This window comes from Sander lucioperca, chromosome 21, assembly GCF_008315115.2.
Source record: "Sander lucioperca isolate FBNREF2018 chromosome 21, SLUC_FBN_1.2, whole genome shotgun sequence".
NCBI classification, from domain to species: Eukaryota; Metazoa; Chordata; class Actinopteri; order Perciformes; family Percidae; genus Sander; species Sander lucioperca.
Window position 1 is genome coordinate 14,335,152 of NC_050193.1, and position 15,201 is coordinate 14,350,352.

The 15,201-nt window shown below is 41.9% G+C and overlaps 1 protein-coding gene across 5 annotated transcripts in view; it reads left to right on the forward strand.

Annotated features, from left to right (window-relative positions):
* The window catches only part of epn2 (epsin 2), a 33,718-nt gene that overhangs the window by 12,930 nt on the left and 5,587 nt on the right, over positions 1 to 15,201 (forward strand). The window contains exons 1-8 of one of the 5 annotated variants that reach the window (XM_031320635.2): positions 2,903 to 2,922; positions 3,240 to 4,035; positions 5,475 to 5,629; positions 11,953 to 12,065; positions 12,284 to 12,388; positions 12,873 to 12,999; positions 14,432 to 14,584; positions 15,056 to 15,148. In XM_031320635.2, coding sequence (XP_031176495.1) covers positions 3,605 to 4,035; positions 5,475 to 5,629; positions 11,953 to 12,065; positions 12,284 to 12,388; positions 12,873 to 12,999; positions 14,432 to 14,584; positions 15,056 to 15,148 — 1,177 coding nt within the window. In that variant the 5' untranslated portion in view covers positions 2,903 to 2,922; positions 3,240 to 3,604. Of the gene's footprint in view, positions 1 to 2,902; positions 2,923 to 3,239; positions 4,036 to 5,474; positions 5,630 to 11,952; positions 12,066 to 12,283; positions 12,389 to 12,872; positions 13,000 to 14,431; positions 14,585 to 15,055; positions 15,149 to 15,201 lie in introns of those variants that run through there. The other 4 variants (XM_035997175.1, XM_031320634.2, XM_031320636.2 and 1 more) reach the window with 4 other exon arrangements.

The following is a 15,201-nucleotide window of genomic DNA, read 5'->3' on the forward strand; positions in this document are numbered from 1 at the left end:
TGACTAAGCCAAGAAAATCCTGCTGTGGTGCGTTTGCATTTGAGCTTAAACCGTATTGTTACAATATTGTATTTCATTGGAATCAACCTTTTAAGTAGCCAATATCACATAAACATAAGGGCATTACTTGGTAAACAGAGAGCATAAACGGTCAATGTGTGCTTCCTAACTTCATGTTACGTACTAAAGTGACTTCTTTCATACTCAACAGAGTTAGCTTTGGAAATTAGATGTGTAGGTGGTTGCACAGCTGTGAGTCTCCACACACTTTCCATACGTGTGTGTGTCATCAAGTGATTAGTAGCTGGGCTGCTGATCTGTTAGAAACAGGACAGAGGAGTTATCAGTCACTCCTGTAGTCGTCATCAGACTGGAAATGGTTTATCTCCCCTGCCACCCACCAAAGGGTGGAAGCACATTTTTACTCACTCGTTGTACTGGCATCTCTCATAACAATACATGCTGACTGTTAATACTGTGGCGTTGGGAAAGAGCACAGATAAAGGCTCATTAAGATTTAAATTGTTTAAGAATGATGCTCAAATTCATCGGAAATAAAATGATCCAAACTTTGAATCCAGCTCTGCTAAAATTAGCTATTACTTTTGTGCTACTTTGTGGTACTCAACATTAGGGCTGCACAATATATCGGGTTTTTTTTTAATCGCCATCGCAATATCAACTGGCGCAATAACCATATCGCCAAAGGTTGCGAAATATTGCAAAAGACACTCCGAGATTTTTTGTGTTGGTTGGTAGAAAATATCAGTAGCACTTTAAAATGTAACTGTCATTCTTTTTTAGTGCTGACTTTTATATTCAATTCATTGTTCAATTTGTTCAATAAAACAATGTTGGAAATTATTTCCTTTCATTTGTTTTGAATTCAACTATCAGTTTGTTGTATTTTAGCAGAATACTGAAAGCAGCAGAACTGAGGACACATTAATTATCTGTTTATGTACAGCAAGTAATATCGTTATCATGATATTCAACAGCGCTATCGTATATTTTCCTCCTATCATGCAGCCCTACTTAACATAGCTCTGCAACATTTGCTATTGCTATACTAAAATGCTCTTTTAGGAAATTAATGCATTAGGCATAAGGGTGCTCAGTTCAGGATATTTGGGGTCGATAGCTGAAAGCAGTATTGGCCGATAACGAGCCACTAGCTGATATTAAGATTAAGAGATGAAAGTATCGTAAATTGTTTATTTAATGGCAGGCAGTTAGCCTGGATGCCAGCCGAATTTAGCCCCGCCCACAACATTTGAGGTCGGGAAGTTCGGTCTGGACTTGATCCGTTGTGGAGCAACTATGTTCGAGCCAGAGCTGTTCGGACCAATCAAATTGTCAGGGCGGACTTTATACGATGATGGACAGATGATCAACAGTAACGTAATTATCACAATCATGTCACGATATCGATATATTGCCCAGCTCTATATACACATTGCCACACCCGTCCGCACGACACGGAAACTGCGGCCTCTGCCTTTGCTCTGTCAAAGCCTGCCTTTGACTTGCAGCTTCTGTGACGTCTGTCTCCGTTGCTCTGATTGGTTGTAGGTCTATCCAATTGAGTGCAGAGGCATTTTCTTTCCTGGTTCGGTTGAAACACACCCCATAATCACAGCCCAGTGGAGCAGTATCAGACTCATATTCTGACTAGAATCTGAGTTTGACGACGTCAGGCTAGCAGGCGGTACATTCCACTCTCTGTTTTACGTCTGGGCCACCACCGACAACCTCTACCTGCGCGTGACGGCTACCACGCTGAAGTGCGGCGCTTGCGTGCGTGTGGTGTCCACACAGAAAGCGTTGCTGCTGCAGCGCTGCCTGCCAGCCCTATCTTTCTACACTGAGTTTGGCTTTTGATAATGGCCATCAATGATAGAATCTTTCATTTCATTATAAACTTCATTTATTTTTATGTTAGACTGAAAAAAGGTTAAGAACCATGTGCGTTTCCCACAACACGGTGCTGCAAATATTTCACAACAAAAGCTTTGCTTAACATATGAAGGAATCCTGTCCACAGAAACAGGATGTGTTGAGTTATAAATAAATATGTATACTCTTTCACATATCTGTCTGTGACATATTCTACAGATATACACATTGAAACGTGAAAGACTGGCTTGGGCGTCACTATAGACACAACTTAAACCGTAGAAATTGTCTGGTGTGTTTTCTGTTATCTGATCGTCTCTTCTGATCGGCCTTTTATAGAGACCGGCGATCAAACTATCTAATTAAATGTCGATCTAAATAGGTCATAGGTCGGCTCTGCTTTAAAAATTGAGTAACACCTTTATCCACAAAGCTGACAACAATCTTCTTTTAAGCTTTTTGGTTATTATTTGTGTTACGTTTTCATCGCATGGATCTTAATAGGTTCCTACTAATCTTGTGTTTGCCTAGAATGCCTTGCGTTTTCTGCTCCAATTTCTCGTCCTCCAAGCCCACCCACTGAGCAACTTTACCCTCACACAGACGCTATTGGCCTGAGATTATTCATTTTCAACACCCTGCCTTTTAATTTGCAATTGAGTCAAGTTACTGTAAACTCAAGTGAGATCAAAAAAGTGGAAACACAATTCTTGGTCACAACACCATGGCCCTGCATTATAAGAAGGAGGCAGGCTCTCTGTAAGGTTATGGAAATTGCTTCTCTAAGCGTGAAAGTATGAAACATAGTTTTGTCTAGTTTCAAAAAGGAAGGCAAGTTCAGCTGCTCCTATAAATACAAATTATCTACGCAATCTTATTGTTGTGTGGAAATCAGCCAGGATGACAATAACTAAGAAAGAATCTCCGATGAGACCCACGACTTTAGCAGATGTTCGGTATTATGTCTTGTAATTTAAATTAAACGGTGCGACTTTTATTTACACCTCAGTGTGTCTCTATTAAAAGGTAGGTTTAATATTTTATGCTTCAAAGGTGGCTACTTGAGGAAGAGAAATTTGATTAGTTGGGATTGTTGGCATACAGCGTGAAGATTTAGTTTCAACATTTGTCATAGTGCGAAAATCAGTTGTTCGCATATTCAGCAGTTTTTCTGAAACTGATTACAACAAGGAAGTGTTGTAGTGAATGCCCTTTTTAGTTTGGCTGTATTAAGCGTTTTTCTCCGTTCTTATTATGTTACCTGTCCCTTTTTAATGTCTTTTTCTTTTTTTTTTTTTCTTCTCTTCCTTTCACTAACCTGTTATTTGTCTTGTTTGTCCCAGGTGATGGCGTGGTCATGTGTGCAGCCAGCACTGTGTGTGTGGTGATGGTTTTAACAGACGCTGTTCTGGAGGACTCAGGAACACTGCACTGGCCTGGAGAAGCCTCATAAACAAACGCACACATACACAACAGACTCACACACACGCACCTGTACACAAGATTGACACATACACACGCCACCGCCGTGCCTTGAGAAAGGACACAGGCGCACGGACACGCAACACAAGCTTCACCTGTAGCGCACACACGTTTACACCTTCTGGTGTGTGTGTCTCTACTCGAACATTATTGGTGCCCTAGCTCCTCACCTGTGTGAGAGTGTGCATTTTTATTTCTCCCCGTCTGTCCCACCTCCGCCGCCACCATGCCGAGCTCCACCATCCGCCGGCAGATGAAGAACATGGTGAACAACTACTCTGACGCTGAGAAGAAGGTCAGAGAGGCCACTTCCAACGACCCCTGGGGCCCGTCGTCTTCGCTCATGTCCGAGATCGCCGACCTCACCTACAACGTGGTCGCCTTCAGTGAGATCATGAGCATGATCTGGAAGCGGCTCAACGACCACGGCAAGAACTGGCGCCACGTCTACAAGGCCCTCACCCTCCTAGACTACCTGATAAAGACAGGCTCCGAGCGAGTGGCACTGCAGTGCAAAGAGAACATCTTTGCCATCCAGACTCTGAAGGACTTCCAGTACATTGACCGAGACGGCAAAGACCAGGGCATCAACGTCCGGGAGAAGAGCAAGCAGCTAGTGGTCCTACTCAAAGACGAGGACCGTCTCAAAGGAGAGCGGTAAGAGCTTTTAAAAATCAAATCAGTAGTTAAAAATCTTCGGCGTCAACTAGGGCTGAAGGATTTGGGGGAGGAAAAAAAAAAATCAAATTTCGATTTTCCTGCCAGATGTTGCGATTACGATTCGATTTGCGATTATTAGTATTTTTTTTAAAGCTAGATATCGCACCTTCCTACGATCCTGTTAAATAAAGTAATACAAAATAAATGAAAGATCCACAGAAAATGGGACGTCTGTAAACAATCTGTGATATGTAACATTATTCCAGCATGTACTGTATGTACTGTAGTAAATATAATAATGAAAAGAGGAATAAAAAAAAAAAAGTCAAATCAAATGTTACACCAAACATTTAACTAAATAATTCACTTTTCCTGCCTTCGATTAATCGCATTCTTTCAAATCGTGGTTTGCCCTACTGTCAACTCGTGTCTATGCATATAATTCAGGATTTACCAAGTCATGCTCGATTCTGCAGGGTGGGGTATATGACAGTGATAGAATACCCTTCCCAACTTTTCCTTGTCCTCTAAAAGGGCCCCCTAAAAGTCAGTGACTTAAATCATCAATCGAGGGGCCAGTGGTTAAAATTTGCATATTGTTAATTGAGGCATCAGACTTTATTCGCCCTAGTTCTGCTTTGATGCTGAAAGCTAGCGAGGTCGACCATACCGCTCCCTAACCACACCAGACCCTGGCACCACTTCCTCTTATTAAACAATGACTAGTGCTTTCACTGTGTCCAATTTCATTACAGCTGACCGAGAAGCTTTAATACAAAGGGGTCTCTTCAGTAGTTTTGTTTCCACACCTGCTGGTTATAAACAAAGATCCCTAGGACGTCATGCTTCTCCATATTTCCTCTGCTGTTTTGTCATTTACAGTAAATCTCTACTAGTGGTAAGAAGTGCAAACAAAGTTACCGCACTTTAAGAAATGGCTACAGGGTTGATGTCTTCCCCAGATTAATAGTCTTCAGTGATTCTCTGTGTGGCTGTATTTGAAGATTTGCCGAAAAACTGAATTTAGAAAAAAGGTTATGATGACACCTGCGCTGGTCTCCTTTTCTTATGCCATTAGTTTCTCTATTTGTTCATCCACCTGTCTTTTTTATAACACACTATATCTCAAAAAATAGACAAAAATGAGGGCATTACATAATTTCCAGAATTATATAAGTTGGCCCAAAAGGGGTGCTTCATCATTTGTTTGGCAGCATGTTTAATTCTAATTAGTGATTATGTTGTGGCATTTTTAGAATTGAAACCCTGATTGTCGGGGTGGTTTTGGAAATACAGTAGACTTAAATTTCCTTTTTCATACCTCATGCTTATTTTGTCCTTTTGGACGTCACACTAAGGATTAAAAGAATCTTGAGTTGAGTCAAGATGACTGATCATATGCCATTATGTTTTTTTTTTTTTTTTTGTCCAACTAGGTCTCAGGCTTTGAAGACCAAAGAGCGTATGGCCCAGGTGTCCACAGGGAGCACTCAGATGGGTTTTGGCCGAGGCTCGTCTCAGCCCAACCTCTCCACTTCTTACAGCGAAGAGTACGGCCGGTCAGAGGGCTCACCTGCGTCCTACCATGGCTGTGAGTATTAGCATATACAGTAGTTGCCACATAGAGTGTACACAAACGGGGCTTATTCCACATGTTTCAGCGACACGTGATACAGCATATTCCATTATACTGTATTGTGTCCCCGATGGTGTAACTTTGGCCTACATCCTGAAACCTGCCCCTCCCCCTGTTCTGTCTCTGGCTTGCCGTCCTGCAGTAGGGCTGCATTCCTCAGCGTGCGTGCGTGCGTGCGTGCGTGCGTGCGTGCGTGCGTGCGTGCGTGCGTGCGTGCGTGCGCGCACACACACACACACACACACACACACAGAGAGAAGAGGAAGCAGAGTTCACCAGCCCAGCTTCTATCATCCACATGACAGAAGAATCTGCTCCTCTTTTCACTGATCTGCTCACTCCTCCAGAGACACAGTGAGGGTTAGATGTAGAAACACACAGTGGTAGACTGGCAGAAGGGATACATGATGGAAAGAAAGAAGTGAATGGAAACTAAACTTGGATAACCTTTGATAAAAAGAGGTACTAGAGAAGAAATGTCTGTTTTTTTTTTTGTTAATGAAGTGTGCAGTGACACTCGTTGGGCTTATTTTCTACAGATGCACATTACTGCCCTCTGTAACTAGCATGATCTGTTGATTAGTCTGATATCGTCACCGTGCCAAGCTTGGAATATTATCACATATATTCCTCTTGAAGTAATCAATTTAAGGGGGTCCTCATACTTGGTGGCATATTTGGTGATGAGTGCTCTCGGGTTTCTGTACTTGAATTTTTACCGGTACTTGTTTCTTCTTCTAGTTCCAATAGCTCATTCTAACAGAAAATAAAAGCAGAGTTCAAATGGGTTGAAAGAAAGATGGGGTGAGCGAGGGGTAGAGTTGAAAAGAAACAGAAATCCCTGTCTGGGAATGGGCAAAGAGGGAAGAGGGGAAGACTGGAGAAGTTGAAATTAAGAGTGAACCTTGGCCTCTTTTTTTTCCCTTTCATCCTCTGACCCCCAGTCGTGCGTGCGTGCGTGTGGGTCTGTGTCTGTGTGTGTGTGTGTGTGTGTGTGTGTGTGTGAGACCGTGCATGTGGTTTGAGCCTGTGTGGATCCTACGTGTTGCATGAAGCGTGTGCATTGCTGCGTGTACGTTACATTTGAGTGTGGGGCTCAGAGCCGGAAGCTCCAGCAGCTGAGTCATCAGTTGACCAATACGAGTGTGGCAGCGCAGTCTCTGTGGGCGTTTCTGGGGGGGGGGAATTTTTGGGATTCCACTCAGAACTTTCCGAGTATTGTTGTCCAGGCAGGGAGTGAATGAACGGCCATGCAAGTGTGACTGTTGGTGTTAGCTTAGCATATCCCCTCTCTGTCCCTTCATCTCTTTTGGTTGTCCTGACTGGTGCTCCCCTGCCTCTGCGTGCTTCCCACAGAGGTCTGGAAAAATGTTTATTTTCACAGATTCACACAAAATGTCTCACTCACCAGGTTTCAAACAGCCACTTAATTCGTTATCTAGAGAGACATGGGGATCCGCAAATGTTCTGGTAGTTCGCCGTCGACACTCTGGGATAAAACTCTTATGGCCATTATCACCACATAAATCTACTACAGAGAATACGAGTGGTCATCAGCCCATTTCGCTTTCTCCAAAACTTTCTGTTCAGAGCTTGAGAGACTTGGCTTTGTTTGAAGGGTTTTGTAAGCTTAAGTATTTGTTTAATTTCAGTGTGCTTATTTCCTCAGTAAACGTAGCACCACAGAAAATGAACATGACAAGATAAACAAATGGACTAAACGGCAAACGGTAGAAGAATGGCCCAGTTATTTAGATGCATTTTTCTGCTAGCAGGCAGAGCTGTGTCTGTGAGAAATGCCAAGAAATTGTGATTATCCATATATGGTCCATTCCCACAGTGGTAGGCAAGAAAGTGGTGTGTTTTAGTTGGCTTTGAGTTTTGTTTATTTGTCTCACAACTGTCAAGTGTTATTGTGTTGTCAAGTCAGTCTCCCTTGAGGCTTAGTGGTCGAAAAACTGTTTAATAAGCCCTCTTTTGCTTTGCAGTTGTTTTCGGAAAGATTTAAAGTGAGCTCAAGGAAAATATTCCTTTTGATAGAAGAATGTAATGGATATATTGGGGCCGTGTATTGGCATGAATCTGGCGATACGATACGTATCACGATACATGGGTCACGATTCAATATATTGCAATATATTTCGATACTGTGCGTAAGGCGATATATTGGGATTTTTTAAAAGTATAATTTTAGAAAAACTAATATTTAAAAAAAGTCGAAGTTTATTTTAGGTAAACAATTCAGTACACAGAAAATCAAACAGCCAGTTTGGGATTGTGGTTCACAGGTTCTTAGTGAGAACATTTTTATATGCTAAAGTAGGCCAACGTTCAGCCATAGCTACATTGTTAGCTTCTAGCAAAAAGTCAGGCACTGCTAGGCACTGTTAGGCAAGGACACTAGTGGTGTTTCTCAGCATAGCTATCTAGCGGTAGGGGGTTTAAACACAACATAAACGTGAACCACTGTCTTACATGAATATTTTTGAATGTAAAAAAAAAAAATCAATATTGCCTTTTTGAAAATCGATACAGTATTGCAAAATAAAATATTGTGATACTCAAGTGTATAGATTTTTTTTCTTACACCCCTAAGATCTATCAAACATGTTAATGGAAGATATTGGCGGATGTATAAGACATCATTTTTTTTCTGAGCATCTGTAAATAAATGTACCCTTCTGCTGCTAAAGAGGCTTACGTTTATTTTTTTAAACGGCTGGATGTCATCCACAATTTCACATATAACCTTATCGTTCCAGCATATTTTGCAGGGTTACATTGTCTCCGTATAGGCTTTAGTACCACTGTGTTCCCTGGCTATTTAAGGCGGACATGTAGCTGATGTCGAGGCCATGACTTAAGGCCCGCCAGCTAACCAAACACACCTTTACCCCTGGTACTTCTGGTCCCTTTCCCTGGAGACACAGCCTGGAGACAGAGCTTGGGAGACTTGGGTTTAAGGAACAAATAATAAGGCAGGAAAAGAGCTAAGAAGAAGCGTGCAACATGCAAGTAGGGAGGAGAGGAGACAATGACTCAGATCTGAGGCTGGAGTTTCAAGACAAAAGCAGTGAATTAATAATTAGGAATATGTATGTTGTCATTATAAGTCATGTAGAAAATGAGGCTGTAATGCTGCTACTTAACCAACATATAATAGGCTTATAGGATCGTCGCTGTCGGGCAGAAACTATGTATCTCCATATTTCGTCATTTTAATTTCTCTTCATAAATCAATGCTCTTGGTCACCCTTTACATCAGCCTGTGGGTTTAACAAATATTTAAAGTGGCCATATTATGCTCATTTTCAGGTTCATAATTGTATTTTGAGGTTGTACCAGAATAGGTTTACATGGTTTAATTTTCAAAAAACACCATATTTTTGTTGTACTGCACCTTGCTGCAGCTCCTCTTTTCACCCTGTGTTCAGATCTCTGTTTTAGCTACAGAGTGAGACCTCTCACTGCTGTAACATCTTTGTTGGCAGTCGCACATGCCAGTAGCTAGGTAAGATGATCACATCATCTAGCTAGCTAGCTGTTTGTTTCTCCAACTTCAGTCAGTACAAGGCAGGATTAGCTTGGAGACTTCTTCTAAATGAGGGCGCACTTCCAACTTTGTGTGGAATACCTGCAGAACAGGGACATGTAAGTAGATCGTTTGTAGATTATGGTGAACTAGTGTGTGTTGTAGCAGTGTTTTTGCCATTCGGAACGAGCTAGCATGCTAGCGATAGCATGCTACGGTTAGCCACCACGTTTCGGCTAGTGACGTAAAAAGCCCTGTAGATTTTGACCAGCTCACCCGGAGACAGAAGGCAGGACACATTCAGAAACCCGTATTTTTTCCCCAGTTTGTATGTGTGTGGAAGCACCAGAGACACAAAATAACACCCCAAATCCCAGAAAAAGTGATTTTTTTTCATAATATGGGCACTTTAAACAGTGACGAGGCGATTTCATCTGACTTTGTCTAAGGTAAATAGCGCAATAAAATCTTTTAAAATTTGTCCTTTGTTTTTTCATTTTCTGAAAAGCAACAGTTTTGGACATACAAGGTTTTTGCCAGACAGCAACGGTATGTTGTTATTATCCGGACATATCCCCAAATTATCCCCAAATGATTAAGTGTCAAGTTGGCCACAGCTTTCTTCAACATTTTAAAGAAAGCATTGTTTTTCTACCATGTCCTCATCATGGAAACATTTGATGTGGCAAATTTATTCTGTATTTATGTTTATGTGACATCTACTTCCTGCAGACGTTTTGACAAGGCAGTAGGAGGTTCGTCAAAGTGTGAAGTTTCAAAGTTGATTGTGTCAAATAGTGAAACTAACCTTCAGTGTTTTTTCCGGGTTATATCTGTGTCAGCGTTGTTGTTTTGCCTCTGCATTAAAGCAGCCATATTATGCTCATTTTCAGGTTCATAATTGTATTTTAAGGTTGTACCAGAATAGGTTTACATGGTTTAATTTTCAAAAAACACCATATTTTTGTTGTACTGCAGTGCTCTCTCTCACTGCTGCAGATCCTCTTTTCACCTGGTCTCTGTTTTAGCTACAGAGTGAGACCTCTTTTCTTCTTCTTCTTCTGTACTATCTTTGATTGCACTGCACATGTGCAGTAGCTCAGATGTAGATCATGTCAGCTAGCTAGCTCCATAGACAGTAAAAGAAAGGCTGTTTCTACAACTTCGGTCAGTTACAAGGCAGGACTAGCTGGGAGACTTCTAAATGAGGGCGCACATGGAAGTAGTTCTTTTGTAGATTATGGTGAACTTGTGTGTGTTGTAGCAGTGCTTTGCTATTGAGAACGAGGTAGCATGCTAGCGTTAGCATTAGCATTAGCATGCTAACGAGCTAATGGTTGCGGTTAGCCTGCTCGTTTCGGCTTGTGACGTCACAAGCCGTGCCGATTTTGAACAGCTCACCCAGAGACTGAAGTCAGGACACATTCAGAAACTGTATCTCACTCTAAACAGCATGGATGGATTTTTTTCAAAGTTTGTATGTGTGTGGAAGCACCAGAGACACAAAAGAACACCCTAAATCCCAGAAAAAGTGATTTTTTCATAATATGGGCACTTTAAGGCCTTTTACGTATCTTTCTCTAACCATTTGCATTCAGAATAGCTATCAACACAATGTAACACCATACACAAGATCATCATGGTGTTGAGTGATGAGTATCCAGTGAGTATTTCTGTGGGAGTGTCCACATCAGCAGCAGGGCATGTCATGACTGGTCTTTGTTGTTTGGAGCAGAGACGGAGGGGGTGGGAAATTAGGCAGGCAGAAGGATAGAGACCGTGTTTATTATTTGAGTTGGAGAACAAGAACATTTAAAAATTTAGAGGAATCGTTTGGCCCAAAATCACACCAAAACATTAAGATTACATTTTCACATCACATCTTTTCAATGCAGCCTGTTTATAATGTATAAAACAGATTTGTATTTGACAAATTGCACAGAAAATGTTAAACCCAAAACTAAACAAACAAAATGGTACAACCAAAACTAGATGTCACTGTGTTCTTGTCATCACCTCCCACGCCACGGTTCCCACGTTTCTAAACTCAAAGACACACAGTCCCACTTTGAATTCAAGAATACTAGTCTGCCTTAATGAACATTACCTTTTGGCATTGTAACTTCCTTCACCTGGCCTGTGTGGTGTGTGTGTGTGTGTCTGTGTTTTTTGCGCTACCACGTGGCCTGATCTAATCCAATAAGCTGAATGCAGGCTCCCTGAAGGCTTCTAATCACACACACCAACACACGGTGTATTTTCTGTACAGTACAAAGCGGCTCACGGCATCCCGGTACTGTCATCACAAATACAGCATTATTTATTTACATTCATTATTAGAGCATTCACAATAATCAGCAGCAAGTGGAGGCACGTAGATCAGGTGTGAGCTGGTCTGTCTATCGATCTCTGCTCTGTTTCAGTAGGCGTAGCTTACAGTTGTCATATGCCAAAAAGCATTAAACCACTTGTCAGCATACAGTGCATCTACTCTTTTTTTGTTTGTTTGTTTTTTTCTATGGAGGATCGCAATTGAAAAAGGTTGAGAACCACTTTACTAGACAACACTGTGTGATATCTATTTATACGATTGTAATTATTACACCAGGGCTTGATTTTGGACTATTAACACAGAGAACCTCCATAGCCAGTGACCCTATTTTTCCGTATTATTATAGTATATACAGTATGCGATGGAGTCCCATGTGGCAGTGATGTTAACCTACGTTCTGAATGTGTCTGCTAGCCACGTCTCCCAACGCGGGTTCAGAACTGGAGCAGGCCAGACCTCAGACCAGCGGAGAGGAGGAGCTACAGCTGCAACTGGCTCTGGCCATGAGCAGAGAGGCTGCGGAGCAGGTACACACGCACAAACACACATACATAGAAACACATGCTAATGGGACAGAGCATGAATCCATGCTTGTCGTTATCTTTTCTTGTTGTGTTTGAAATGTGCAGATAGTTTATATTCCATCTGTGGATAACCAGCTTATTTTAAGATTTCAAAAGATGCCGAACTGAGAGAAGTTGCATATGTGCTGCTTGGGCTAACTGTGCTCTTGGTGTGTGTTTAGGAGGAGCGCTTGCGCAGAGGGGACGACCTGAGACTACAGATGGCCTTGGAGGAGAGTAAGAAAGGAGGTCCAGAATCGGCAAAACTGCCCAAGAAGAAAAGAGAGGTAAAATTCACGAAACCATAGATGCTACAATGACTCCGTTATTCTGTTATAATGACCATGCTCATGGAAACATGTCGCTTCTCTCTATCCTCTTTTTCTCTCTGACACTGTTTGCTGCTTCATGAGCAGTAATGAAACTAATAACTGGCAGCAGACTACCTAGTTTACTCATCGTTATTCTGCCTGAATAGCTGGCTGCCTGGAGTTTGAGGGCACGCAGCGCTAAAGTGAAGAAGTACGGCTGCATGACCAAGGCTCATGTTTTTATTTCCGCACATAACGACATGACCACAATCAGTATTTTTGAATAGTATTTGTGCTGTAGAGGATAATGGCTGACCAACAGACGGTCCTTCCCAACGTTTTTCCTCCTCATCTATTTCCACTCTATCTTTACTCCCCATTCTTCTTTTTCCTCTCTGTCTGCTTCCTTTGTTCTTTTTTTTTTTCCTGTCTCTCTGTAACTTTCTCTGTCTCTTTCTAGCCACAATCATCTTTAATGGATCTGATGGATGTCCCTGAGCCTGGTGCTCGCGCTGACCCCTGGGGGGCCGGAGTTGGAGCCGGGGTTGCGGCAGCCTCTGCTTCAGAAGACCCCTGGCACTCTTATGGTATATACACATACACACTCTGCACTGGACATGGTCACATGAGATGATATCGACACACTGACTGTTTCTTTTTTTTTTGAAGTATTAGTGTATAAGAGGCGTTTTTTCTGTTTGTGTTGTCTCTGCTCTCCACCTGCAGCTCCTATGACTGTGACTCTTTGTTAAATAGGAATGCTGCTCCACTGGCTCAGCAGCATTACTGCATAGAGAGGAGGGGAGGATGTTAGAGGAAGATATCATCAAGGAAATGAGTGTGGAGAGGCAGGGCAATGAGGCTGTCAGGGAGTTTGATATGTAGATGTTAAAGGGTAACTACAGTTTTTTTTCAACCTTTTCTTCAACCCTGTTTTCCTATGTTTTTGTGTCTAAGTGACTAATGGGAACAACAATCTCTAAAATTGGTCCAGTATTAAGCAAGATCGCTGCAGTTTGCATCGGCAAAACAAGCTACAATGTATGTTAATAGGGCAATTGTCCAGCTTGTATTTACCTTCATAAAAGTGCTCGTTTTGCCACTGACACGCTCATATTTATATTCTAAGTGTCTGACAACATTATGGAAAGGATCCCTTCACAGATAGACCTTTTAAAAACCTCTTTGAGACCTTTTTGTTAACCAGAAACGGCTCTGAAGTCGCTAGCACTAAACCCACCAGACTCCATTTAAAAAAGCAATACTTTTAGTGTGTATAGAACCAACAGATTTTCACATGTAAATCGGTAAACTATGTGTTGATTTCAACCAAAACTAGAGTTGTGATGGTTGAAAAAGTGGAAAGACGACCCAAAACGGCTTTTCATAGTTTTATTTTGTTTCTGTCGACTTTGAATGAAGTGCATTTTACGATGCTAAAATCACTGTTATTTACATGGAGTCTGGTGGGTTTAGCGAACGCAATTTTGCGGATATTTTAATGTTTAAAAATAGAATCTTACTCATTAACAGAAAAGTCGACCTCCTTAGAAATCCTTTCCATAATGTTGTCAGACACTTAGAATATTAATCTGAGCCTGTCAGTGGCAAAACGAGCACTTTTGTGAAAGTAAATACAGGCTGGACAATTGCCCTATTAACTTACATTGTAGCCTGTTTCGCTGCTGCTGACTGCAGCGATCTTGATTAATACTGGACCAATGTCAAAGATGGTTGTTCCCATCAGTCACTTAGACATAAAAACATAGGAAAATAGGGTTAAATAGGGTTAAACAAAACAAAAAAACGGTAGTTAACCTTTAAAGGGGGAAAGGAGAAGGACAGATGAGCAGTAGTTTTAGAATGGGTCAGCTCAAATACACCTGCTATCAGAACCTGCATGAAACCACTCATCTTATTTTACCCTGCTCTCTTCCTCTGTCCCTCCTCCTCTTCCTATCCAATTTGCCCTAACGTTTTGCATGCTTCATCCAACCCCCATCCTCCCCTACTCTCTAGGGTCTGCACCTAAGCCAGCAGCCCCAGTGGACCCATGGGGTGTTACGCCTTCTGTTCCACCCATGAAGAGTGCTGATCCCTGGGCATCAAACTCTACTCCTGCCCCTGACCCCTGGGGCTCCGCAGCTGCCCGCCCCAAGACTTCCAACACAGGTGACCATCAGGGGAAGAGTAGCTTTTTTCTTTGGTTTTGTCCACAAGCATCAGTTACTAGGGCATTTACAAAATTCACCAGTCAACTGTACCTCCACCATAGAGGTTAATTTCTTTCATCAGTTATTGTCTGGGAATTATGTATTTGAGGCTAAAAGATATTTGGAAAATCGTTAAGTATTTATGGATGTTTGCTCTATTTGAGTTCTCTCTATTTTACGAAATGGAAAAGATTTCTAATAAATGGCTGGCAAGTGTCTCGAAGACCTAACTGCTTTGTCAACTGGGGAACACACAGCACACAATAACAAATGCTTATGTACATCTGCATGCTTTCACTTGTTTTTTGTTTCCCTTTGTTTGTGTTAGTTTACCAAATTATCCATACTCATTAATTCTTGTAATGTCTGTTTCCATCTGTCTACGTATGTGTCTGCCGTGTGTGTGTGCGTGTGCGTTGTCCCCTTTCAGGTAGCTTTGACCTGTTCAGTGCATCCAACGGTACGTCTAAAGAGGACTTCTCAGAATTTGACAGCCTGCGCTCTTCCTCCTCTGTCCCCACTGGTACTCACCCTTGTCTTTGTCTCTCTAATGACACGGAGTCTGTGTTGTTTTCC